At 41.5% G+C, this 27,677-nt stretch overlaps 1 protein-coding gene across 4 annotated transcripts in view; it reads right to left on the bottom strand.

Moving 5' to 3' along the window:
• ZNF521 (zinc finger protein 521) overlaps positions 1 to 27,677 on the bottom strand; it is a 520,341-nt gene that overhangs the window by 233,016 nt on the left and 259,648 nt on the right. For all 4 annotated transcript variants that reach the window (XM_075353338.1, XM_075353336.1, XM_075353335.1 and 1 more), the window contains one exon: positions 27,511 to 27,595. In XM_075353338.1, coding sequence (XP_075209453.1) covers positions 27,511 to 27,595 — 85 coding nt within the window. The remainder of the gene's footprint in view (positions 1 to 27,510; positions 27,596 to 27,677) is intronic.

The following is a 27,677-nucleotide window of genomic DNA, read 5'->3' as shown; positions in this document are numbered from 1 at the left end:
ACGGAAAAAGCAAATCCGCTGTGGGAGAAGAGCAGATTTGCCTTTTCCGCAGCACTAAGATTTTTTCTCGGGACCATACTTGCACATTATCAGGAGTGATGTGTTCTATATTACTTTTCTCTTTTTGTCTTATTCTTGTGGTATTCATTGATGGTTTTTTGTGCAAAATTCTTCAGAATGGCGCACGTTGTTCATGAGTTTTGCTCACTTTAAATTGGTTTTTGACTTGTTTTTGGCAACTTTTAAGACTTAATACGTACACGTTGTGTTAAAATCATGATAAATTTCCGTAAAAATTTCAGCCGTACATAGAATCAATCCATATGGAGACTTTTTAAAAAGTCGCAACTGATAAATCAGATGCTTACAGCAAGATGGAATTGCAGCTGTATATTGCTCAGGCCAAAAAACTACTACTACTCCAGCAATATATAGTGTAGGGACCTACAAGCATGAGGTTCCCGTGACGAGGGTTGTAGGCTTCCGTCTTATGGCCATAAAGCTAACAAAAACCTCATATATTTTTTTTTTTTACAGGATACAGCCAGGCCCCTTTTTGTTAGGCCTTGCTATTAGAGTTTCTGTCCCTACATAGCGCGCAGTGGGGGTACGGCTTGGCAGACGCCTGATCTATTAGTATGGGCGTCACCTAATAGGCTGCGGGTTTGTGACTGTGCGTCTGCTAGTGTGAACAGTGCTCTATGCAAGCCACTAGTGTGCAGTTTTACCATCCAGCCATCACCTTCTCCATTTTTGGAAGTGAGTGTGAATGGCTCCACCTGCACCTGTGTTGCCTCCACCTAGTGGGGGTTTAGCTGTATCCTGCTGGAGTAGTAGTAGTTTTTTGGCCTGAGCAATATACAGCTGCAATTCCATCTTGCTGTAAGTAATGGTATTCTTTTTTGCTTTTTTATATGATAAATCAGATGTAAAGAAATACCATGAAAAAAATATGGTCATAATCTGACATAAAAAACAAGCCAACACGTATAAAATGGACTTCAAAAAAGGCGCAAATTAAAAGAATAGGCTACAAATAAAAAAATCACCCAACACTAGACCGAAATGAATAAAATACAACTTGGTTGGAAAAAGCAAATGTCTGAAGTTGAAAGTTTTGATCTATACTATGCCTAGCTTCAAGTGGAAAAGAGAAGCACAACTATGCAATGTTAAACCCAGCTATTAAGTGTAATGATGCCACATGAAACTCTTCCCTGTGAAAAAGAGCCAATCTATGGGGAGAAAACACCAAAAGGAAATAGAAAGAAACTGTTGAGAAAGAATGTCACATTCATGGGCTTCTCCACTGATTCACCGCAAATTATTCAAGGACTCTTTGAACTATGTAATGTGACCTGCTAAGCACATTTCAGTCATGAAATCGCAGAAAGTGAGTGAAAGCAGAATTCAGCACTTGCCAATTAGACTTTGGTCACAACACTAGTAGACTAGACCTTTAGTTGACCCTGGCAAGGTACAACAGTTGTCAATGTATGGTTCACAGGATCTTACGATGACCTCCCGACAAAAGTGTAAGCACTACCCAATTTTAATACCGCTGAAAATGTAAGTAGAGTGTTTAGAAATAGAAAGGAATATACTAATCATCATGAAATTGTAACAAGTATGGTTGATGCCACTGTGTAGGACATGGCTGGTACCATTTTTGGTCTTTTTCACAAGAGAGTGTTAGTTAGTTTAGAGTGTTTGTCATCTTTGTGCTGCCAGTTTTTTTTTCACTGATGACATATTTTACACGTTATAGTCTTAGAGATTACTCACATGTCTTTTGGATTTTTTTGGCTGACCAATCCACACAAAAAAAGAACAGAGATATCTAACTTCACCAAAAAAGTTTAGGAGAACCTCTACGTTTTTTGTTCGTCAAGAAAAATAGATGACACATGGATCAAAAAAGTGGACAGGCAAACCAAAAAAATAGATGAAAAACAAACCAACACACTGATGAAAAACAGGTTTTGGAGGGAATAAAAAAAAAAATAAACTGATGTGTGAGGAAGACCTTTAGGGAACTTTGATAAGAGGCAAGGATCTCCTGCTCAGGACCTTCATCTGTTAGCCAGAATTGCATGGGCTGCAGAGAGCCTTTATAGAGAACTTGTACAAGTATCAAATTTCAGTAAAATTGTTTTTTTATTGTCCATGTGGTGATCCCGTTTCATTAGGTACGCTTCCTTTTTTGTACAATTGCACTTCTTGTACCTAGGAGATCTCACTGTTTTTGGTGGTGCCATCCCTTCTTTCCTTCTTACTGCCTTTATAGAGAACTTATCACATTCGAAAAGAAAGCAGATAATAGCTTTTAATAGAGGCCGTGTAATACTTCATTTCCCCTATGGTGGCAGTGCATGGGAATGGTAGACAGCCGATAGCGGAGAGTCCTAGTAGCAAGACTCTATGTGGCCAGCTCATCATGGAGGACAACTTCTAGCACAATGGTATATTCCACAGTGCACAACCCTTTTAAGAAATAAAAGAAATAACCACACTGTGACCACGAAATATACTGAATAACGTATAATTACTCTAAATCTTTAAATAATTCAGTATATCTGAAAAGGTAAGGCAGAGAGTTTAAGAAATTGAACAATTCATTGGCTACAGCCGTCACACGTCGATACAAGAAAATACGCAAAGACCAGTGAAACCATCAGAGCGGCAGCAGCAGGGGAATTAACAGACGAGGACTGTTTGCTTTTATTCTTTTAGAACCTTTTCTGTAGCTAATTTAATTTCTTCGACAACTCCTTAAACCTGTTAGAGAAGAGACAAGCTAATTTCTTTTCATAAATCCCAATAAATTTCAAGCAATGGAATAGTTAAGGAATCTTTCATGGGTTAAAAATATCACCACGCTAACAATTTGCCAACAATATTTCAATGTTAATAATGAAACAATGTCTTTATTATGTGGTTATAGATATTTCTCTATTAAGCTTCATTAATGTTCTAACTCTCACAAAAGATCTTTCTCCATGAGAGAAATTAGCTAATTGCTTTCACAGGGACGTGAAATAAGCACCCTGAGTATTGTGTACATCCAAATACACATACACATGCTGAAACCATACATGTTTTTGAGCGTTGGTCTATCTATCCATCTATCCACTCATGCATCTATCCATCCATCCATCCATCAACCTATCCATCCATCCATCCATCCATCTATCCATCACCTTATAACTGTATCTATCGGTATTGTATCTATCTGGCCATACATGTGTTTTGCAATTATAGCGTTACATTCTATTTAACTGCCCCCTCCCTCGCTTGACAAGTGGTAATGGATGTCCTGATATATCTGTGTACATACAGAATTCTTAATTCTGCAGCGATAATGATAGGCTATTGAAACAGAAGGTAATGATAAAAAATGCAGAGCTTCAGCTTTCAAAAATAGCCTAAGTGACCTCTTACAAAGCTCTGACCACTACTGTATGCAGGAGGCAGGAGGCAACCCCTGTGAAGAGTGAATTCTGGCAAAGTTCTCTCTTCACAGATGATGCACAGCTTAAGCTATAATGAGTTTTTGGGTTACAAATGCTGAACGCATTAATATTCCTTGATGATAATTATCACAGTATAAGCACCTTTCCCAATGTGAGTAGCATAAAGCAACTGAAGCAGCATTTTTACTACATTTGAAACAAGCTGGAAAATGGGATTTTCTCCTGGTCCCTAACCCATGCTGCCCCCTAAACAGAGATCAAGATACATTAAGTCTTGCATATTAAATATCATTTACAATATTCGTATAATCACTAGCTAGGAGAGAAGCGCTGCGTGCCTAGGATGGCATGGCAGGCGTATTTCTTTTAGATTTCATAAAGTGATGTTAATGCTCAATGTATTAATGACTTATTAGACAAATCATTTAATTTTAAGTTATGTACTACCTAAGATGTGCAGCAGATTGGGGGAGTCCCAGTCTTAAGCCTCCCACCGACTGCTAAAAAGTCGCTCTGTGGCGCACTCATCAGGAGGCCATGTTCGCTGGGTAGGAAATGGCTTCAATAGAAAGTCTATGAGCCCATACTCATAGAAACAGAGAAAGCGGGATCAATTTGATTTTCCTTCTCACTTGGACTAATGGTGATGATATCATTGCCAACTATTATATTTTTTTATTAACTACTTTACATCTAAAGTTAAAAAAATAAAGCACCTTTGTAACTCTTCAATAAAAATATATTTTTTTGGGGGTCTACACTTCCTATGCGATCCTATGACCGCTAATAATCTGTAAGTATCGTAATCCTCCTTACCATCTTCCCCCTACTTTTTGGTAATCTGCCTAATGTGGTCTGTGCTTGCAAAAATGGGACAGATGGAAAGGAATATGACCCAACTATTAAACCTCATAATTCTCCATCAAACACCACCACACCCAAAAGCACTCTAGAGATTGGTTGGTGACTGGCTTATGCAATCTTTATCTATCCTCTATTTCTTCAAGATGGCTGGAACATCATTGTAAATAAGCACCTGTACCTTGTCACCCCCACCTCATTGTAGATCGTAATCATTTACGAGAAGGATTGTCTTTATTTTTGCTTTTATTATTGTATCTTCTATAACTGTTACTTATGACTGTTGAATATGAACCTCAGGATCTGTAGCTGTTGGAGATTTTGAGAAATAATACTTGTAAAGTTGTTTCTTTAATTTTAAACGTGCAGGCTGAATTCTCTAGTAGGTGCTTTACCTGGACATGTTGTGAAATATAGCTACTCTTGGACAATTTTGTTGCATACACCACATGAAGACTCATCCATAATGGGGTTGTCCACTCCTAGGACAATCCCCTTCTTATTCCACGTGTTTCCCAGAATTAAAACATAACAGCTTATACTCACTTCTGGTGGGGACGCGGTTCCAGTGGTGTCTCGGCTCCCGTTCTCGAGGCTGCAGCTGAAGGCAGGGAGACAGAAGCTGGTGGTGATTGTATGCGGGGCTCGCGTGATGAATCTCAAGTGAGCTCCAGGAACGTGAGCCCAGAAACTTCTGTAACCACACCACCACCAGAGGGGAGTATAAGCTTTTTGATTTTAATTTGGGGAAACATGTGGAATGAGAGGATGCCCTAGTAGTAGACAACCCCATTAACAGTAGGATACATAATTCTGAAATTTGTTTGTAGTCTATAATATAAAACTCATATCTACTACTATTCATAGTGATAGGTAGACACTATATACTGAATATTACAGCTGGTTGAAGTGGTTTGCTCAGATCATGACCCAGCACTTCAAGTGCAAGTATCAAAACAGTTTTAATGCCACCCATGCCATTTTATTGTAATCCATAGGGCACTATTCCAGCCTTTCAGCCTGATACTTATGCTTGTGTATGTTTCGGTTATACCCAAAGCAATCAATTTCTTTCTATATTTCCCTGTATAATTCTCTAAAGTGTTATTACTTTAGAATGAAGAACAAGTAGGTCCTGCCGAGTGGTACTTTCTATCAAGCACTACTTTACATAAACTTAGCTAGCAGTATCCTATGGGAATAGGGTCTCCATGCTGAATCGTATTAGCTACCTTACACCCAATGTAAATGATGAGCCGTTTACACTAATTCTGGTACACGCCGGTACTCCGCCCCTCCATTACTCATTTCCGCACTTTTGTGGAATCTTGCCGACTTTGATGCCATTTGAAAGCAAACTGGAATGATCATGCACTTGTTTTGCTTTCATTTGTTGACTTTCATTTTTGGAAATCCTAAAAAGCTCTTAGAGCTAATGAACTAATATATGCAAACAAGTAGTCCTTTTATAAATTATTTCGCCAAAGAAACAGACAAACATTTCAATGGCTCTTCATTAGCAAACAAATCTACAAGTGATATTTTAATGCATGACTTTATTCCGGCTCTGTGGGGACCGTGGTGGAGTGTGATGTACAGTACTGAGAAAGGCATCATCAGCTACAACGTCCCAGGGCTCCCTCCATTGAGGACGACGCTGCCTCTGCTTAAAGAGTGCATTTAATTGACTGATAGACAGTAGACTCTTTGTTCACAGAAGACAGCAAAGTAATGGTTGCTTGAAAATCGTACCATCTACGGAGTCTCCTGAGACGAGTAACAGGGGGATGTGTCAGGAATAAATAAATAATCTAATTATTAAGCTACTTCCTGTCAAGTTAACTCCAATTTGTTGGCTTTTGAAAGCAACAAAACGAGGCATTTTTCCTCATTATGCTCTTCTTTTTATACTACTGGTAATCGCAGGCAGATTAAAGGGTGCTTGATTATGGGGTTTTTTTTTATAACAAGGATCTGAAAAGCAGCCAAGAGAGCTGGAAAAAAAAAGCCGCTCGGGTTAGACAAAATTTCATGCTTGTCTCCCTTCCAGCTACCTAACAGCCCACACTGCTGCCCCATACAGTGATGCCAGCTGTACGGCAAATGCGTACCTCTCCAACTGAGGCCTACCAGGCCATAGGCTTCATCCTGAGAGCTGTGAGATACCTTGCAATCTTGGCAGGTGTCTACTGCTGTCATAGGCATAATTTTAAAGGTGACCTACGAAACCCCATCAGTGCACCAAATGCAACAATATGAACAGCTGAAGCTCGACACCCACTGTCCATATTGACTTCAGTTCTCTGATTAGACTGCAGATAAAACACAATTTAGCAAAAGATCTATGTTACGAACTCATTTTTTTAAGCTGTACGGCAAAATGATTTCAACAACTAATAAAAAAAAAAAACAAGAACGCAATCAAATGACATACATTGACATAACTACGCGAAACATTGCTATAAGTGCAGTGTACAGATTGGGTTTCTATAATAATAGATGTCAGATCATTCCATTTTACATTAATTCGTTTTTGTTCAAGTATCTGATCTTCTACCTTTCAGATATTCCAGCATAATAAGCCATGTTTGTGTTATACCAAGAGATCAAACTAATCAACTCGATTCAGAATCCAATGATGAGATGCATTCCCATTGGATTTAAAGTCAGGTTCGTTAATGAAAACAGTCAGAATCTGGGGAATTGTGATGTAAAAAATGTAAAGTGTTACAGCTTTGTCACACATCCCTAAACTACAGAATGCAAATAATATGTATTACTGAAGTGCTGGGACATACTGATATCATCAATACACCTGGTATTTGTCACCCACAATACAGCTGATATTTAGTTATTTTGCTCACTTATATAGCGCTTTAAAGATATCATCACTGTCCCCATTGAGGCTCGCAATCTAAATTCCCTACGAATATATCTTTTCAGTGTGATTAGGAAACCAACACAAACACGTAGAGAACATACAAACTCCTTACAGATATTGTTCTTGGGGGGGATTTGAAACCAGGATCCCAGCACTAGAACCAATATCAGTAGGCATCTTGATAAAAATATGAGATGCTAAGCACCTCCCTCAGAGAATTTAGATGATCGAGGCAGCAGAAACTCTCATATCAGATAAACGTAACTTGTCATGTTCCCTATGCCCTACAACCCAGCAACATTGATACCTGTATGCTGAAATTCCCTCCCTAACCAGTCCTGTGTAACGCTATTCACTAATATGAATGTTTAAAAAAACTACTTAGAAACCTCGCTGTCCCTATGGTAATTAGGGTCTTGACTAGTCGTAAGGGTGATGTTTTCCCAGACTAGTTGGCCTTCTTCCATGTTATCATGCCTCTGTGAGCATGATAACATGATTTTCAGGAGCTGGCGTCACTACCAGGTAATTTTAAGCTTGCGCATGCGCACCGCTCATTTTAGTCACGTCAATGCGCCTCAGAAGAAGGGTGGATGATTCCTCGCTTCATTAGGTGCACTGCGCATGACTGTAAGTTCAGAAGACTGCCCACGTACATGTCTTCTGAATTTCTGGTCATGAGTAGTGCGCTTAATGGAGCAGGGAAGCATACACCCGGCTCCTGAGGCGCAACAACCCGACCAAAATAAGCCACGCGCATGTGTGAGATTTCCAGGAGCTAGTGGTGACACCAGCTTTTATAAACCATGTTGTCATGCCCACAGAGGTGTGATAACACTGAAAGAGGGCTGATTAGTCAGAGGAAACAACACCCTTGCGACTAGTCAAGGCCCTAATTACCATAGGGAAAGCAAGGTTTATAAGTTGTTTTTTTTTCAACATTCATATTAGTGAATAGCGTTATACAGGGCTGGTTAGGGAGCAAATTTGGGCAAACAAGTATGATCCTGCTGGACTGGAGGGCATAGGGGATTTGACAGGTTCCCTTTAATAACTGTGCATAATAAAGTATGTTCTGTTATTGCTACTTCTTACCTCATCATCTTGATTGTTTGATATGTTATTACTTAAGCCCGCTACACACGCTTCAATATATCTCACAATCCGTCGTTGGGGTCAAGTTGTAAGTGACGCACATCCGGCATCGTTTGTGAGGTATCTGCGTGTGACAGCTACATGCGATCAGGATTGAACGCAAAACCGTTGATCGCAAACACATCGTATCATTCTCTAGAATTGAGCGTTTTGTTGCACGAACCTAGTCAATTGTAACGTGTGACATCCCTCATACGATTTTGTTGTCTGATGCTATGTGCGCAGGTGTGCGCTCTGCACCGCAGCTTAAAAAAGGTCCGCTTCAGAGCGCAGCTGAAAAGCTGCGTTCTGAAGCGCCTCACAATGTCTGTCATGCACTAATCTCTGTCAGTCCGTCACTATCTCTGTCCCTCACTCTCTGTCCATGTCAGTCTATCCCCCTCTCTCATATACTCACCAATCCCCGGCGCTGCACGGCATTCACAGTGCTCCGGCGGCTTTTACTGTTTTGAAAAAGCCGGCCGCCCATTAAACAATTTCGTATTCCCTGCTTTCCCCGCCCACCAGCGCCTATGATTGGTTACAGTGAGACACGCCCCCACTCTGAGTGACAGGTGTCACACTGCACCCAATCACAGCAGCCGGTGGGCGTGTCTATACTGTGTAGTGAAATAAATAATTAAATAATTAAAAAAAACGGCGTGCGGTTCCCCCCATTTTTAAAACCAGCCAGATAAAGCCATACGGCTGAAGGCCGGTATTCTCAGGATGTGGAGCTCCACGTTATGGGGAGCCCCCCACCCTAACAATATCAGCCAACAGCCGCCCAGAATTGCCGCATACATTATATGCGACAGTTCTGGGACTGTACCCGGCTCTTCCCGATTTGCCCTGGTGCGTTGGCAAATCGGGGTAATAAGGAGTTATTGGCAGCCCATAGCTGCCAATAAGTCCTAGATTAATCATGTCAGGCGTCTATGAGACACCCTCCATGATTAATCTGTAAATTACAGTAAATAAACACACACACCCGAAAAAATCCTTTATTAGAAATAAAAACACACACATATACCCTGGTTCACCACTTTAATCAGCCCCAAAAAGCCCTCCTTGTCCGGCGTAATCCAGGATGATGCAGCGTCGCTTCCACCGCAGCTGCATGGAGGTGACCGGAGCCGCAGCAGACACAGCCGCTCCGGTCACCTCCACACAGCAAATGAAGACAGCCGCGCGATCAGCTGCTGTCACTGAGGTTACCCGCGGCTGATTAAAGTGGTGAACCAGGGTATATGTGTGTGTTTTTATTTCTAATAAAGGATTTTTTCTGGTGTGTGTGTTTATTTACTGTAACTTACAGATTAATCATGGAGGGTGTCTCATAGACGCCTGACATGATTAATCTAGGACTTATTGGCAGCTATGGGCTGCCAATAACTCCTTATTACCCCGATTTGCCAACGCACCAGGGCAAATCGGGAAGAGCCGGGTACAGTCCCAGAACTGTCGCATATAATGTATGCGGCAATTCTGGGCGGCTGTTGGCTGATATTGTTAGGGTGGGGGGCTCCCCATAACGTGGAGCTCCCCATCCTGAGAATACCGGCCTTCAGCCGTATGGCTTTATCTGGCTGGTTTTAAAAATGGGGGGAACCGCACGCCGTTTTTTTTAATTATTTAATTATTTATTTCACTACACAGTATAGACACGCCCACCGGCTGCTGTGATTGGGTGCAGTGTGACACCTGTCACTCAGAGTGGGGGCGTGTCTCGCTGTGACCAATCATAGGCGCTGGTGAGCGGGGAAAGCAGGGAATACGAAATTGTTTAATGGGCGGCCGGCTTTTTCAAAACAGTAAAAGCCGCCGGAGCAGTGAGAAAGCCGTGCAGCGCCGGGGATCGGGGATTGGTGAGTATATGAGAGAGGGCTGCTAACTTCAGTTACTCAGGAGATTAGCGGTCACCGGTGAGTCTTCACTGGTGACCGCTAATCAGGGCGCGACACAGACAGAGCCGCAGCATGACAATGAAGTCGGGTGAAGTTCACCCGAGTTCATTCTGACAGTGCGGCTCTGTCTGTGTCTGCTGTCATCTGCCATTCAGCTCTGCTACATGGCTGTCTGTGTCTGCTGTTAGCGGCCATGTAGCAGAGCTGAATGGCAGATGACATAGTAAAAACGCATCCCTACACATTACACACGCTTGGCAAGTCAATAAATAAAAAAAAAAAAAGGTGCTCAATGCATACGTCACAGAACACATGATCTAAAGGATCGCACACAAAATTGACCAATTTAACATAGACTACTAACGCTCGTGTGACAGCAAATGAACGACCAACGTGAAATCTCATAGATCCCGTATGCAACCTGGGCGTGTCACATCGCAAATGCGATTGTACAACTAATTGCAACGTGTAAAGTGGGCTTTAGACAAGAATATTGAAAAAAAACCAAACCAAACACTGCGTCTCTGACAAGTTGAATAAGTGCTCTCAGGTTTTCATTTGTTTCACAAGAGAATAAAGATGAAGGGTTGTCTTCTCTCCATTAAAGCACCCGTCACATTTAGCGATACCAGCGATCCCAAAAACGATGTGACCTGATAAGGATCGCTGGTAAGTCGCTGGGAGGTCACTGGTGAGATGTCACACAGTCAGACCTTACCAACGATTCAGTAACGATACAGGTCGCCGTAGCGACCTGTATAACGATCTCTGCTGTCATTGGGACCCTGTCACACAGTGTGAAACATAGCGATGCGTCCTGCCCAGCAGGACATCACCTTTGAAGAAAATGGTCCAGGACATTCAGCAACGACCGGTGACCTCACAGCAGGGGCCAGGTCGTTGCTGGATGTCACAAATAACGAGATCACTGTTGCGTCACAAACACCGTGCCTCAGCAGCGATGTCGCTAGCGATGTCGCTTAGTGAAACGTGGCCTAAGGGGTACTTTACATGTTGCGACATCGCTAGCATCGGCTAGCGATGTCGAGCGCGATAGTACCCGCCCCCGTCGCACATGCGATATCTGGTGATCGCTGCCATAGCGAACATTATCGCTACGGCAGCTTCATATGCACATACCTTGTCGGCGACGTCGCGGTGACCGCCGAACAATCCCTCCTTCAAGGGGGAGGTTCGTTCGGCGTTACAGCGATGTCACTAATCGGCCGGCCAATAGAAGCGGAGGTGCGGAGATGAGCGTGACATAACATCCCGCCCACCTTCTCCCTTCCGCATTGCCGTCGGGACACAGGTAGGGAGATGTTTGTCGCTCCTGCGGGTTTGCACACAGTGATGTGTGCTGCCGCAGGAGTGACAAACAACATCATACCTGCGGTCGACCCGACATTATGAAAATGACCAACGCTACACAGATCACCGATTTTCTACGCATTGCGATCGTTTATCGGCGCATCTAGGATTTACACGTTGCGAGGTCGTTACCGGCGCCGGATGTGCATCACTAACGATGTGACCCCGACGATATTTCGGAAGCGATGTCGCAACGTTTAAAGCCCCACTTAAGGATACAAATCCTCACAATCTACGGCTTACCGGGGGCACAATGCTGAGATCTCAACCAGTCAAGATATATCATAAAAAATGATATGGAGGACACTCTGTTTCCCAACTGCCCATTACCACCGGAGCTTTACAACTCTGGGTAACTTGTGATTATAAAACTCACAATTTAAAACTAAGGATTATTTGAGTTTCCAGAATATATTTCACTTTTATCTTCTATTTTATTGTATTCCCACAATGGACATTTCTTTTAAGTGTCTTGGCTGGTATACAATTCACGCAGCCATCTGCACAGTAGGTGTGACACTGTTCGAGACACAAGTTAACACTGCAAATGAAAAATAAAAAAAATAGAAAAAAATGTTGCAATGTTTGTTATTCTGCCCAGTTTTCCTGGACCAACTGTATAAAATAAATAAAATTATCTGTGTAAATCGATGAACATCTATGAAAAACAACACCCAGCAGAAAAGAGAGCTTGCTCCATTACCTACGTTAATATCATGACAGCTGAGAAGAGATGACCTGGCCCACTTCTCATCCCTCCTGTACAGATGGCTATTAAAGGGAAAGTATCCCTTTTGTATGGTCCATGCAAAAATCCTTTATGGGCTTTTACAGATAGAAGCCAGTATTGCTCACAAGAGGGCAAGATCTCTGATAAAACGGAGCAGCACAGATTTCAGTAGTTTGTGATCCAATACGGGATATAAAATCTGAGTTCTGTTATAGCTCACAAAATTGCCAAAGTGCTTTTTAATATTTTTGGTTGCTCATTTCTAAAGCTGCACATTACCTTCCAACTCTGTTAACTAGGTTTAAACAATATCTTGTACCCTTTCATGTCTATATGTACACATCCCCTAAATTCAAAGGCTTAAACGAGCTTTTGTCCAACACAAGACTATACATAGCCATATTTTCCCTTTGCATTTCGTCAGTAGAGATATACAGTAGTAGCCTTGTAAGGTTTAGAGCCCATGCTAACATCACCATTTTCCGCTGTGTGTCGGGGTTCACTGAGTAAACTACCGATGATTCATTATTTGTGTTTTTTTTAAACAACTTTCCTTTTTTCCTTTGTGGTATTAAATGATGTTTTTGCTCTGAATTCTTCAAAATGAAGCACATGGTTTATGAATTTGCTCTAAAACAATGTTATTTCTTTTTCTTTAACCTTTTTTGCGACTCTTTAGTAAAAAATAGTTGCACATTCCACTAAAATGTTGCAAAATTTAGCATTTTTTTTTAGAAAATGTCACAAATAATCAGCTAGAAACCATCCCCATCCACAAGGGCGAACAAAAAACCCCCCCAAAGGACAAACAGAAGAACACATACACGTTGTCCACAATTTTTAGGCGATTTTTATTTTTGAGGATTAGTTTTCTAATTGAACAACTACAGTGGTATCGATATATTCAAAAAGGTTAAATGGAATCTTTCAGTAGATTTTCCTATGTAACCTGAAGAAAGCAGGAGTTAATTTCTGCTAGCCTGCCGGTTACCTTTTGGATCACATGTTGCGGGAGACCTATCACAATTAATCCCATGCTTTTTAAGATGAGGAATCTGTCTTCCCATGCCGACTATAGCTTTTGATAAAACGGTCCATGTGCTTTTGTGTTCCAAATGCTGGGGATTTACTGTGTGCTAGCTGTGTGATTAAGTTTTAATTTCCCTGTTTGTCCATATCTGTGGGTTCAACCACTCTTGACACCATCCTCCACCTGGGGTTGGGGACAGGGGGTATTAGAGAAGGGCTGTCCAGGAGCATGGCAAGGAAGGCGGCCCAGACATCTTCACCATCAGAGGTATCTCTGCGATCAGGGACCGCTAGGGTCCCCTAGCCTGAGGGCTAGATTAAGAGCCCCGGTCTCCTGTTATACCCTTACATCCCATGACACAGCTAGGAAGATAAATAAGTGGCTTAGAATTTGGTGCAGGAAGTATGGGTTTTGGTTCATGGAGAACTGGGCAGACTTTTCTGTTGGTACAAACTCTATGGTAGGGATGGGCTACACCTCAATGGGGAGAGTGCAGGTGTGCTGGCAGGAAAATAGTCAGGATCTGGGAGGAGAGAGGGTAGTTGTACAAAAAAGGGAATAAATAGAGCAGCCAGCGAGAGTGAGACAAGAATGGGTCAAGGAGGATTTAGGGGGGCTGAGAAGAAGGGGGAAGGAAAGTAGAAGATGAGTAGGAGTAATAAATGTGCCAATAGTATTCAATTTCTGCTGGCGAATGGAAGAATTCTTGCAAGCAAAATTAATAAATTGGAGACTCTTATGTCAGCCACAGATTATGATGTGGTGGGCATTTCGAAAACCTGGCTGGGCGAGAGCAATGACTGGGTGACAAAGGTGGAGCGTTACACTGCATTCAGAAAGGACAGGAAAGACAAAAAAGTGGGTGTGTATTTTTCTTAAAGAGTTTGTCCACTACTTAAACCTGTGATCCATATCTTTTTCTTCAGCTATGGCATATTTCATGGTCTGTTTCTTTTTGTTTTACTTGGACTAGCACTCCTACCATTTAGCACAGGCATTTTTAATTAGCAGGAGACTGCAAGATGGTTTCTACATTTTTTGCTATCAGTTCACAGTCCAGGAGCTTGTGCAAGGCGAGTTGTCCAGCTCCTTTCACAAGGTTTTGTGCTGTGTAGTGGCCATTGTTGTGGTGGTTTTGTGTATATCAGGCGGTGTGGCCTGAAGTCTTGGAAACTCAGCCTTGCAACATGGGTGCTGTGAGGCACCAGGTCACCTGCCCTGATGGTGCATTGTCGCTGTGGCGGTGGTTGAAGCACAGCGCCACTCCTTAAAGGTTTAAATAATTTTGGGACCCTCTGTGAGGTTTGCCATGACATGGCAGTGGACTTCATATAGTCTGATCAGAATGTTAACCAACAACCTCATGTTCAGTTGTATAATTTTTGCCTAGCGGCATTAGATCAACTTAGGAACTTATTTTTGGATGTGCAGTCCATGTCTTTTTCTTCAGCTATGCCACACTGCTTAAACATTGATGACCTATCCTAATGATAGGTCATTAATGGCTTTTTGGCTGGGGTCCGGCACCCGGCACGCCTGTCAATCAGCTGTTCTGTGTGCCAGTGGCGGCAGTAGGTGGCCGGAAATGCTCAGTTCTGGAGCTGCTTCATCTTCTGACAGGTGCCGTGGCCCGGCACTGCACATTCGTCTCCTATCCTTCAAAGGATAGGTCATCAATGTTTAAGTAGTGGACAACCTCTTTACATCTAAGTCAAGACCTATACTCAAGGATGACATTGGTAGGAGCTGCGACAATATAGAGTCAGTATTGGTAAATGGACATGGAGATGACAATAATGGAAAGCTGCTAATTGGAGTTTGCTATAAGCCTTTTAATACAGCTGAGCAGGTACAGGGTGAAATGCTGCAACAAATTAAAAATGCAGCAAATAATAGAATCTTCTGAAATCTGGTTTGTGCTAAAAACTGCAAGTTCTTATGTACAGTTCAAGACAATTACCTCACTCCGTTGGTAGATGAACCAACCAGAGAAGATAATTTGCTGGATCTAGTCCTGTAAATTAGACCAGGTACAATTTTAGATCTACAGGTTCAGGAGCAATTGGGCAGCAGTGACCAGAATATGATAAGTTTCAATGTAATACTGTATTGACTAAAACATTTCAAAGGAAAATGCAAAATTCCAAAACTTTAGCAAACTTTGATTTCAACAAAGTTAGAAAATAGCTTAATCCTGTAGAATGGGCCATTTCATGGTAACTGGGGATACCGACTATAAATGGGGCAAGTTTAAGGATATACGGTACAGTACTACTAGAATCCTGTAGAAAACTTATATACCGTATATACTCGAGTATAATCCGACCCAAGTATAAGCCGAGGCACCTAATTTTACCACAAAACACTGGGAAAACCTTTTGACTTGACTATAAGCCTAGGGTGGGAAATGCAGCAGCTACTGGGAAATTTCAAAAATAAAAATAGATACCTATAAAATGTTATGTGCCCAATTCGTATGCCCTGTACTAATGTGCCCCACCCTTGTGCCCTGTACTAATGTGCCCCACCCTTGTGCCCTGTACTAATGTGCCCCATCCTTGTGCCTTGTACTAATGTGCCCCATCCTTGTGTCCTGTAATAATGTGCTCTGTACTAATGTGCCCCATCCTTGTGCCCTGTACTAATGTGCCCTATCCTTGTGGCCTCTAGTACCCTGTATCCGTAGTAATGTGCCCCATCCGTATGTATATATATATATATATATATATATATATATATATATATATATATATATATATATATACTGTATGTGTGTGTGTCAAAAAATTGCAATCAATAACTTATCATATCAAATAATAGATCCTATAGAAATGTATATATATATTAGTAAATGTCAGTGCCTTAATGATTCAATCATGGAAAAAAGAAGCTTTTTTCATTTTTTTTTAGAAAACCAAAATATTTGAAAATTACAAAATGAAACATATTACTATCCGAGCAAACAAGAGAATACAAACAGTCTTTACTGTAACTGACATGATTTTAATTGCCTGGTAGCAGCAGTGAACTATCAACAATTTAATAATTTGGCTTTTTATCATCTTATTTGTCAGACAGATGAGCCCACAATAGCAAATGTGCTCCTCCATTGTGCACAGTGAGTGGTTTGCAGTGTGCCCGCTACGTTTCATGAGACAGTTGTTTGGAGCGATCTGGAACACACATGTATCTTATGGGATTTATGCTCTAATCATAATGCCAGCCCCCACAGAGAAAGATTCCTTCATGACTAAAATAGATAATTAGAGGATGGCAATTATTGGTCAAAAGTTATCAGACTGAAAACAAATACGGCTTGACAATGTCAGGCTTATCTCATCATTAAACGACTGGAAATATTTTAAAGTTTATGTGCTAAATATAATATAGTTTGTGAATAGCACATTTTGTAATACGCGCAGAACATAAAAACATATAAAATGGTCAAATTTGAAAAAAAAAGGAAAAAAAAAGCACGCAATGAAGCTTCTGAACGCCTCTCTCAACGTTGGAACTGGCTCATTGGATTGATTATAGAAATAAAATAATGAATATAACCCCTTTTCCTCTTAGGTTACATTTTAAGTCTACAGAGAAGTACGCAATTCACAACAGATTCACGCGGGAACTGAAAATACAACAGCCATGGAAATACATTTTGTCCAGTTCGTATGCGGCTCTTCCGGCTCTTGATGCAATACAGTCCTGAATGTTACACGATCCATCTGGTTTTAAGTATTGCATCCATGTCAAAGACACGTTCCACAGCCACAGTATTAGACTGCATTCACACATCATTTTACACATCCACTTCTTAAATGTACAGCACACTGACTCATTAGTTTTGATGATCCAACACACATTTGTTCTAAAAATTAATCTGGTTATCCATTCTGTGAGACAGAGCATGTCCTATTCTCATCAATTCAGAAGATCATACTCAACCATTAAAGTCTATAGGGATGTAAGCATGGTTGGGGCAGTAGCCGTGGTTGTTGAGGGACTCTGATTACTCAACCAGGCACACAACAGGAAAGGGTGGTTGTGGTTGAGTGTGTATGGAGGCTTTACACATGGGTGGTTGTGGTTGAGTGTGTATGGAGGCTTTACACAAGGGTGGTTGTGGTTGAGTGTGTATGGAGGCTTTACACAAGGGTGGTTGTAGTTGAGTGTGTATGGAGGCTTTACACATGGGTGGTTGTGGTTGAGTGTGTATGTAAGCTTTACACAAGGGTGGTTGTGGTTGAGTGTGTATGGAGGCTTTACACAAGGGTGGTTGTGGTTGAGTGTGTATGGAGGCTTTACACAAGGGTGGTTGTGGTTGAGTGTGTATGGAGGCTTTACTTTGTTGCACCGGTACTTCTTGGCCGCAAGCGGGCTACTTATCATCTGATGCACATGTTCAAAGTCATTAAAGGGACTCTATCACCAGGTTTTTGCCACCTAATCTAAGACAGCAGCAGCATAATGTACTCACCTTCTCCAGCAGCAGTGGGGAGTCGGCAGGACCGGAGACCGAAGATCAGCACCACAGACAGCGACGCCAGGGACAGGTGAGCAGAAAGTTCCCGTTCTCCGTGTGTTATCACGGATAACACACGGAGAACACATGTAGCCCATAAACACAGCTCACAGAGGGCAAAACGCACCTCTGACATGTCCGTGAAAAACCACGCACGTTTTGTGTGAAAGAGGCCTAAAGGTGATATTGACATGAATTTCTCACCAGATGTCAGTAACATTCAATCCACACAGGCAAATAAATCAAACCTAGATGCACTCACTTCCTGTTGATTAATTAGTTTGGTCTGAAGGCGGAGAGAAGGAAGCCAGCCCTGAGTGGACAAGGAGCTGGTATGATGTCACAACCGCATGTGAGGCCTGATACTGCAGGAATGGCACCGGTATGTTAGTGGAGTACAGGCTTTATTATATTACCTGGGGAAAATGTGCAATCAGAAGGAGTTGTCCTAGTAGTGGATAACCCCTTTGAGAAGGGAAAACAAAAATCAAATGTTAAACTAACAATTCGTTAGACCTTGTAAGCTTCATGGTCATTTTGTGATAGGAAATTTAACACCAGCCACTCACAAGCCACACATTCATTAATAAGTGAAAAATATTGCGGATATTAGTTATATTTAGCATACACTAACACAAACTTCACTGGATCAGCTCTTCATTACTACTACGTGTCCTGCGGTTCACACCAAGAGGATTACATTAATACTCGTCTGCTCTTCATTAACCAAGAGTGTTTGTTTTGGGAAATAAACTTGAAAAACCAAGGCACAAGAGAAGCTTCGGCATACTACAAGAAAGAAGATGCGTGAATCCATCCTTTATACTTTGATCTATTATCAAACAACAAGGCAATGGACTAAAGACTGTGTATTTATTGGAAAACTAATACATTCAATGGTTAATTAGCAGTGTGTATATGAAATTAGTCATGAAAAAATGTCTTTAATAAAGTGCCTAAAACCTTAGGAGTTCTCAAATGATAAAACACACTTGTTAGCTTATTAACAAGAAACCACTTCATTGAATTAGTAAAAAACACCAAGTAATTACTATCCCCAAGCATGCCTTAAGCAGAGCTTCTGCTGTGTTGTGGCCACGATAAGGAGATGGTATTCGTAAATTAAAGTCTTGAAGAAAACTTCTGAATTAAAAATAGTCGTCTTAGTATAGCTTTTCTCTGCCACCTTCATACAAAAATCTCAGCAATTCCTTTCAAAAGATCCAAGCTTGTATAGCTTCCTATGGACACTTCTTTATTTCAAGACCACCTCTTATACACCCACATGTGGCTTTTGGGTGCATGATTTATACACTATTCACCACACTACTACGGTATATGCACTAATACTATACTTACTAAAAACTAATTCACTATTCATCACACTATGCACACTTTCTGGCAATGAATTCTCATTAGTTCCAAAACTACACAATGAGACACATATTTGATTTTATAATCCCATATGATTAGATGGATATAAAGTGTCCCTGTCATGAGTTAGTGCCGCTGTACTGACACCTCGCACGCCATACACGTAGGCAGGAAAAATCTTCACATTCCCGGCTCGCGTAGGCGCACTTCGCTTTGCCCTGTTGCCACCAGAGCCGAAAACATAGGAGCACCTCTGTGAACCTGCAAGTTCTCTGTGCAGGAGCGAGATTTTGCCCAGCGATGTGGATGAAGCAGTTGACGTCTTCCACATCACCGGGCAAAATTTTGCACCTGTGCAGAGAACTCGCTAGTTCGCGCAGGCACACCTATGTTTTCTGCTCTGTGTAACAGGCTGCAAGGTGCTGACTCCTTGTCTGTGGAGAAGAATGAGAGAGCTGTAGGAAATGGGAAACTCCTCCCTGCCAAAGGTGGGGGCTAGAGGAGAAGGGAGCAGTGTGCGCAGGGTGTGGAGAGACAAGCTGAAGGGAGAGAGTTGGAAAGAACAGTAGAGAGCTGTTGTCGGGAGCTCCAGGAACTGTGGTCGGTAGCTCTTGCTGAGGTGAAGGCCTGCTACTAGCCAGGACATCACCCAGAGGGTGAGGAAAACCTTTTTCCCTGTTAAGGACACCAGAGGACCCCTGCAAACGACGACAACTGTGCGGAGGCACTAGGATGCTGAGGAGGTGAGAGGACACTTCTGCTTGTGGATGTTTGGATTGATCCCCTGTTTGGCGTCAAAGACCCCAGGACGACGGGACGCTTCACAGGCCTGTGACGGACTTTGCCAGGCAGTACGGTGCCTTCAGTACAGTTGTGCTTGGGTATACCCAAATTGCTTATAGTATTTGGCCATATACAGTCTCTCTGGGTGTTGTGTTACAGTTTAGGCAGATAAGTTGTACGTTGATGTGGAGTCTCAAAGATGCTCCTGCACTCACACTCATATGATTTACACCCCTTATTGCTGTGTTAGTTGTTCCAGCTTGAAGACTGTTATGCAAATCTGTTCCAGGTTGCTGTGAAACAAACTGGAGAACCTTGAGATGGCCACATCGACCCAGGAGTAAATCTCACTGTATGGTTTTGCTGTGTTCGTTTGAGGAAAGAGTCAGCATACTGTTGTATATACTTTACTTCCCTTCCCTCAAACCTGTCAGTAAAATTTAGTTGGTTAACTTTCTGCCTGTGTCTCTGATTCATGACCTGCTGGATCCCTAACACACCTCCGGTCCTTACATCTGCCCGCAACAAGGCAGAGTGAAGTGCGCTCGTGCAAACTGGGACTATATCTGTGCAGGTGCAAGATTTTGCCCGCCTTCGTGGACGGCGTCCGAAGCATTATCCATGTCAATCAGCACAGGAGGAGGGTGAAAGGAGGGACAGGAGCCGCACAATAGGACACCTATTGGACCGGACAATCTACATACAGGGCGGGAAATTTTATAAAGGTATTTATGGGGTCTACAGGGATTTCAGACCTAGGTCCATCTAGTTCAACCTTCCTCCACCAATTCTACATTTGGTCACTAAGTCACTTATAACCAACAATGTTGTGTGTACTGAGGAAATCATCCAGCCCTTTTTTAAAAAGCTGTTATAGTATCTGCCATTACTACCTCTTGTGGTAGGGCATTCCACAGTCTGACTGCTCTAACTGTAAAGAACCCTTTCCTATTTAGCTGTCTGAATCACTTTTCTTCCACTCGCAGTGAGTGCCCCCTGGTCCTTAGTATTGTCTTTAGAAGAAATAAGTCATGTGCCAGTCCTTTATATTGACCACAATATAGGCCAATAGGCCATCAAGGACTATTCTATATAAACATACCTTCTCTAACTCCTTTGCTGCCTGTGATCATCCTCTCATCATCTTACCAGTTGAATACTGCAAAGGGTTTATGTCTGGGATTGGAGTTGTCTTTAATCCCGGCTGTTAGAATAGAGTATAAGCTGTAATGTACAGATCACACCCACTACACATGTGGTTGGTATAACCCTTGTGCTCACACCGTCCTGCATTATACATTTACAGATCCACTGCATAGGAGCAGTGAAATAAAGTAATCAGTTATATTCTTATGTTTCTACTATTGTCACCACTTCTCACAGATACCACAATCCACCGTCTGCTGGCCAACAATACTACAACCTCAAATGTAGCTACGTGCCGTATGGACAAAGACAAAGCCGGCAGAAACCTCCAGTGCGGAGGTGTGGGATCATGGTTGTGGGCTGTTTAGTGCAATGCAAGCAGTAAATTAATTTCACTTCATAAATCTGGCATGAATGGCCAACTATTCAAATTACTCTCTGGCAATATGACTTTTCTAAATGTCACCACTGAATATCATAAGGGAACCTACATCTCATCTCCTTCAAGTTGCCTTCAGGGACAGCACAAAATAGATAAAAGAAGTACTTGTAATATTTTATGTTTCAGCATTTTTTAAACATATTTGGCCAACCTTTGATGAATTAAGAGAAAAAAAGTTCAATGGACTATGAATTCAGAATGTAATTTCATTTGTGATAAAGAAATTCACGAAGTCTCGATGGAAGAAACATTCGTTGTGCCATAAAAATCATTTCATCACATTCTCATCTCATGTGCTAATGACAATCTAACATTTAGGAATAGTAATTGAAATGATGTTGTAGTCAATGATGAAGTTAAAGAAAAATAAATTACCAGTTGGGGTGATTATTGACTATTGCGTTTAACGTAAAGCAGGCCGACCCACCATAGGCATATATACAGTATGTATTCAGATCGGAGTATGCGTAATGCCTACCCACTAAAAGCTATATGAGCTCTTTTGTCCTATGGTTTTTGCATATGAGACAAATGTTTCACTGTATTGGTTACTATGCTCCGTTCTATTGCTAATGTGCAGCAATGGCGATGGATGTGCTGTCTTTGTTCTTCACACCCATTTGCAAATGGATAAAAAACTAATGACAACAGTTGATCATCTATTGCCACAAGGAAATTTTTGCAGGCATTGCCAACTGTCATGGCGGTGTCAGAATCTGTGGAAACTACAGATTCTTGAACACTGCCTGCTAACTTCTCTGATGTCTGTGATCAGCACAGGGAGATTCTAGTGTTGATTCACAGGCTTATGGTTCATAGGCAAGCTAGAAAGACTTCATCTCTGCTGGGCTGCTTATTAATCTCCTTTGATCACATACTGTGAAGGAGCTAGGCATGATCGCTACCATCCCATATATGCTGCCTGGACTAGTATATTAATGCCAGCTACAGCTTCTCTATACTGGTCTGGTGAGGTAGTGTGATCCAGACTTACTGGTGGTTGTAGTACTTCATTGCTGTGGTGATAAACCTTGTTGCCATTTTATTTCTGCCTTCCTGCTTTCCTGCTCTTGCTTTCCTCCTTAATCTCTTACTGTTTGTTCCTTTGAGTCTGCAATGTTTCTGAGTGTTGGTTTTCCCCTATCCGTCTTTATCTGTGCTGCCATCACACTCCTGCCCCTTCCTTCCCTGAGTGTGAAGGAGGGGGGGGGCAGGGTTAACAGATTCGTTCTGGGAGAAAAATATTAACGCCTAGGACTCAAGCATCTCCACCATTAGGGGTAATCCTGAGGTTAGCTATAACCTAGGGTCTCTTAGTGTGAGGGACAGCATAAGAACCTCCTGTCCCTTACTATCCTGCAGTTGCATTGTGACATAGATTTACTATAAGGAAAAGATAATGCAGTGCTCGATGCTAAAAAAAAAAAAAAAAAGACCTCCTGGGAACCTGTGGCTCCCAGTTTTTACCATTTTTAATCTCCATATACAGCCATGCCTTATTTGTTTAATATTTGACATTCACAAAAAAATGATAACTATAAAAAAAATTTCAAGTGGCTGTCACAAGTGAAGAAGACTGAAGGGTGCACTTTATCAATATTTCTTTCACAGTGGTTATAATAAGTAAACAGCTAAATTAGTGAATACACATAAAAAAGCAAAACGATGACTGTGACAATAACTATATAAAAGTTTGGGGCAGTGAGAATGAGACGACTGGGATGATTTATTATTAAAATCTTATCACTGCCCCAGAAGATTACAAAAGCCCATTAGTTTTGTGCCACACAGAAACATATACAAATCATTTTGCTGTTAAGAACACTTAACTTTACACTTCATTTCCTCATTCATTAACTTTATTTTCCAACTTATTAGAGTGATTGAAATGCAATATTTTCCTTAAAGTGGCTCTGTCATTAAAATACGCTGCTCTTATTCTGTAAGGTGCATTATAATGCCACATCTGCGGAGCTATTATGCAAAAAAGGCACAAAAATAATGGGATGTTTGGATCACAGCTGATTAGATGAAATATAGGGGGTCTCATGCTTAGACGTCCTCTGAAAACATTAGGGGAGAGCTTCCTCTACCAACTTCTACGTCCTACTGCTTGTATATGTACTAAAGTTACGTTTATGACATTTTTGAAAACCCAAAAAGGACACATTTTTTCTGCATAGCCAGGATACCCATCTCCTTATATGTTAGCAAGGTCCATGCCCCTTACTATGCACAACCTCTACCAAAAGTACACAGCACAATGAAGGGGATATAGCTAGGTGGCGGGTGTCAGTACTCCACAGATATAAAAGTTAAACCACAAAAAGAGGAATTCAATTTTCCCCCCAAAATTCACAGCAAGAAAGGGCAACATTGTTTACCTGTCCAAGCCACAGAAACAAATGCACTCATGGGATGCAGCAAAACCCCTAAAAGATGGAGGCTACAGGTGCAAACACTGATGGAGCAAACCAATAAAGATGGAGGCTACAGGTGCAAACACTGATGGAGCAACGCAATAAAGATGGAGGCTACAGGTGCAAACACTGATGGAGCAACCCAATAAAGATGGAGGCTACAGGTGCAAACACTGATGGAGCAACGCAATAAAGATGAAGGCTACAGGTGCAAACGCTGATGGAGCAACCACGCACACACTACCGGTCCATGGAGGGGGTGATTGCTTAGTATTAAAATTGCACACAAATGGCTTGTATAGGGCGCCGTTACACATGTAGGTGCCCAGTGTCTGCCTTACAGCCTGTTAATGACGCCCATACTATTAGACTAGGCGGGCTGCCCAGCACTATATAAGTGCACTAGACATAAGCAATCACCCCCTCCATGGAGTGGCAGTGTGTGAGTGGTTGCTTCATCAGTGTTTGCTCCTTTTGCCTCCATCTTTATTGGGGGTTTTGCTGCATTTGTGAGTGCATTTGTTTCTGTGGCCTGGGCAGGTAAAAACTGTAGCCCTTTCTTGCTGTGGACTCCACAGATATCCTAAGTGTAGCCCACCAATACTGAAGACCCAGAAAACCTAAGGATGAAGTTCAAGTCCTAAATCAATGATTATCAGGGTAAGGCCAAATGGATCGGTTGTGCTCCGGCCACAATGTAGATGAAACTGGAGAAGGCAACTGTTCGTTGCGGATTTTAATCCCCTCATTTTGCAGGTGAACAGCTGTTTCTCCGGTAAAACTGAGCGGTCATTACAGTTATGTCGTTTTTGGCTCCACCACAGCCCTTACTACATGGCTGCCTTACCCTAAGAGTTCACAAGAAGAATGAAATCTGGAGTCTTTTAAACAAGGAGCTGAAGCCAAAAGACGAAGCCCCACTCACTCCTGAATGTCACTTTTGAAAACGGAACCACAAAGACAATGCCGCTTGGCAGGTTATTTAGCACTAAAGACGGTTGCTTTTGGCCTCAGATAGACAGACACATTTCAGCTTTTAGGTTTCTACATATATTTTCTATTGCTCAGCTGGGATTGTGCCTGCAATTACAAATGTTGGCTTACTGCTCCAATTGTAAATGCATAGCGGAGACTACATCCTCCCACCTGCATACATTTCCTTTCTGAGAATGAAATGTAAAATTCATGCAAAGCTTCAATATTTCTGTAATTAAACAATGATTCCAATAATATTTTCTAATTTTTGTTTATATATTTTTGTAGTTAATGAAAACACAAAATATATACAGTATTATACCGTATTTCCACTTAAAACAACCTCACCAGATGGACATTGACTGCTACAGTAGGTCTACCTTATGTGATTCCCACCTTTAAGAGGCATATTCTATATTTTCTTCTGTGCTCATTTCTTAATATTTCTATATAGACATCAGAGCTTTAATTTTTTGGGAAAAAGATCTTCAAATCCTCCAGGTACAGTGCCTTGCGAAAGTATTCGGCCCCCTTGAATTTATCAACCTTCTGCCACATTTCAGGCTTCAAACATAAAGATAAAAATGTTAATGTTATGGTGAAGAATCAACAACAAGTGGGACAGAATTGTGAAGTTGAATGAAATTTATTGCTTATTTTAAACTTTTGTAAGAAAGAATAAACTGAAAATTGGGGTGTGCAATATTATTCATCCCCTTTACTTTCAGAGCAGCAAACTCACTTGTTCATTGAGGATCTCTGAATGATCCAATGTTGTCCTATAAGACTGATGATGATAAATATAAGCTGTGTGTAATCAAGTCTCCGTATAAATGCACCTGTTCTGTGATAGTCTCAGGGTTCTGTGTAAAGCGCAGAGAGCATCATGAAGACCAAGGAACATAACAAGCAGGTCCATGATACTGTTGTGGAGAAGTTTAAAGCCAGATTTATTTACAAAAAGATTTCCAAAACTTTAAACATCCCAAGGAACACTGTGCAGGCGATCATATTGAAATAGAAGGAGTATCATACCACTGCAAATCTACCAAGACCCGGCCGTCCCTCAAAAATTTCATCTCAAACAAGCAGAAGACTGATCAAAGATGCAGCCAAGAGGCCCATGATCAGTCTGGATGAACTGCAGAGATCTACAGCTGAGGTGGGAAAGTCTGTCCATAGGACAACAATCAGTCGTACACTGCACAAATCTGGCCTTTATGGAAGAGTGGCAAGAAGAAATTCATATCTCAAAGATATCCATAAAAAGTTTTTAAAGTTTGCCACAAGCCACCTGGGAGACAAACCAAACATGTGGAAGAAGGTGCTCTGCTCAGATGAAACCAAAATCGAACGTTTTGGGCACAATGCCAAACGACATGTTTGGCGTAAAAGCAACACAGCGCATCACCCTGAACACACCATCCCCACTGTCAAACATGGTGGTGGCAGCATCATAGTTTGGGCCTGTTTTTCTTCAGCAGGGACAGGGAAGATGGTTAAAATTGATGGGAAGATGGATGGAGCCAAATACAGGACCATTCTTGAAGAAAACCTGTTAAGAGTCTGCAAAAGACCTGAGACTGGGACGGAGATTTGTCTTCCAACAAGACATTGATCCAAAACATAAAGCAAAATCTACAATGGAATAGTTCACAAATAAATGTATCCATGTGTTAGAATGGCCAATTCAAAGTCCAGACCTGAATCCAATCGAGAATCTGTGGAAAGAGCTGAAAACTGCTGTTCACAAACGCTCTCCATCCAACCTCACTCAGCTCCAGCTGTTTGCAAAGGAAGAATAGGCAAGAATTTCAGTCTCTCGATGTACAAAACTGATAGAGACATACCCCAAGTGACTTGCAGCTGTAATCGCATCAAAAGGTGGCGCTACAAAGTATTAACTTAAAGGGAACAAATAATATTGCACGCCTCAATTTTCATTTATTATTTTTTAGAAAAGTTTAAAATAAGCAATAAATTTCATTCAATTTCACAATTGTGTCCCTCTTGTTGTTGATTCTTGACCATAAAATTTAAATTTTTTTATCTTTATGTTTGAAGCCTGAAATGTGGGTAAAGGTTGAAAAATACAAAGGGGCCGAATACTTTCGCAAGGCACTGTAAACAAAAGTTAAATAAAAATGTTGTAGTTACCGCTGATGCAAGTGGACAAGGGGAAAGGAGGTAAATGCACCCTACTTAGACCGTGGACTCAATAATATAACGGTATAGGTAAGATCCTTGGCTCCATCTAGTGGTGGCTGTGGTTATCTAAAAGTACAATCTACTCAGCCGAGGCATCAGGAAAGCAAGTACAAGCCAAGACCATTGATTAGAGAACGGAAGACCCTTCAATCTTGGATGGGTCTTCCTTTTGCCAACATTACCAAGTAAGCACAGATCGACTCAATACATTTGCCATTTTTATAAGCCAGTGAGTAAACCAAGCTGCACTTACCTATCATGTGGTTCGCAACGTGGACCTGGATATCCCATTCATTGTAGAATACCATCTGGCACTTGATGCATTGATAGGTTTTCTTCTACAATATTATACACAAAAGGAAAATCAATTATGAAAAACTGGAAGAATTTGAAAAAATACAATCAAATTAGCAATATATT

The sequence above is a fragment of the Anomaloglossus baeobatrachus genome, chromosome 6 (assembly GCF_048569485.1).
Source record: "Anomaloglossus baeobatrachus isolate aAnoBae1 chromosome 6, aAnoBae1.hap1, whole genome shotgun sequence".
NCBI classification, from domain to species: Eukaryota; Metazoa; Chordata; class Amphibia; order Anura; family Aromobatidae; genus Anomaloglossus; species Anomaloglossus baeobatrachus.
Note: the sequence above shows the minus strand (reverse complement) of the source record. Positions and strands in the feature narration are given on the sequence as shown.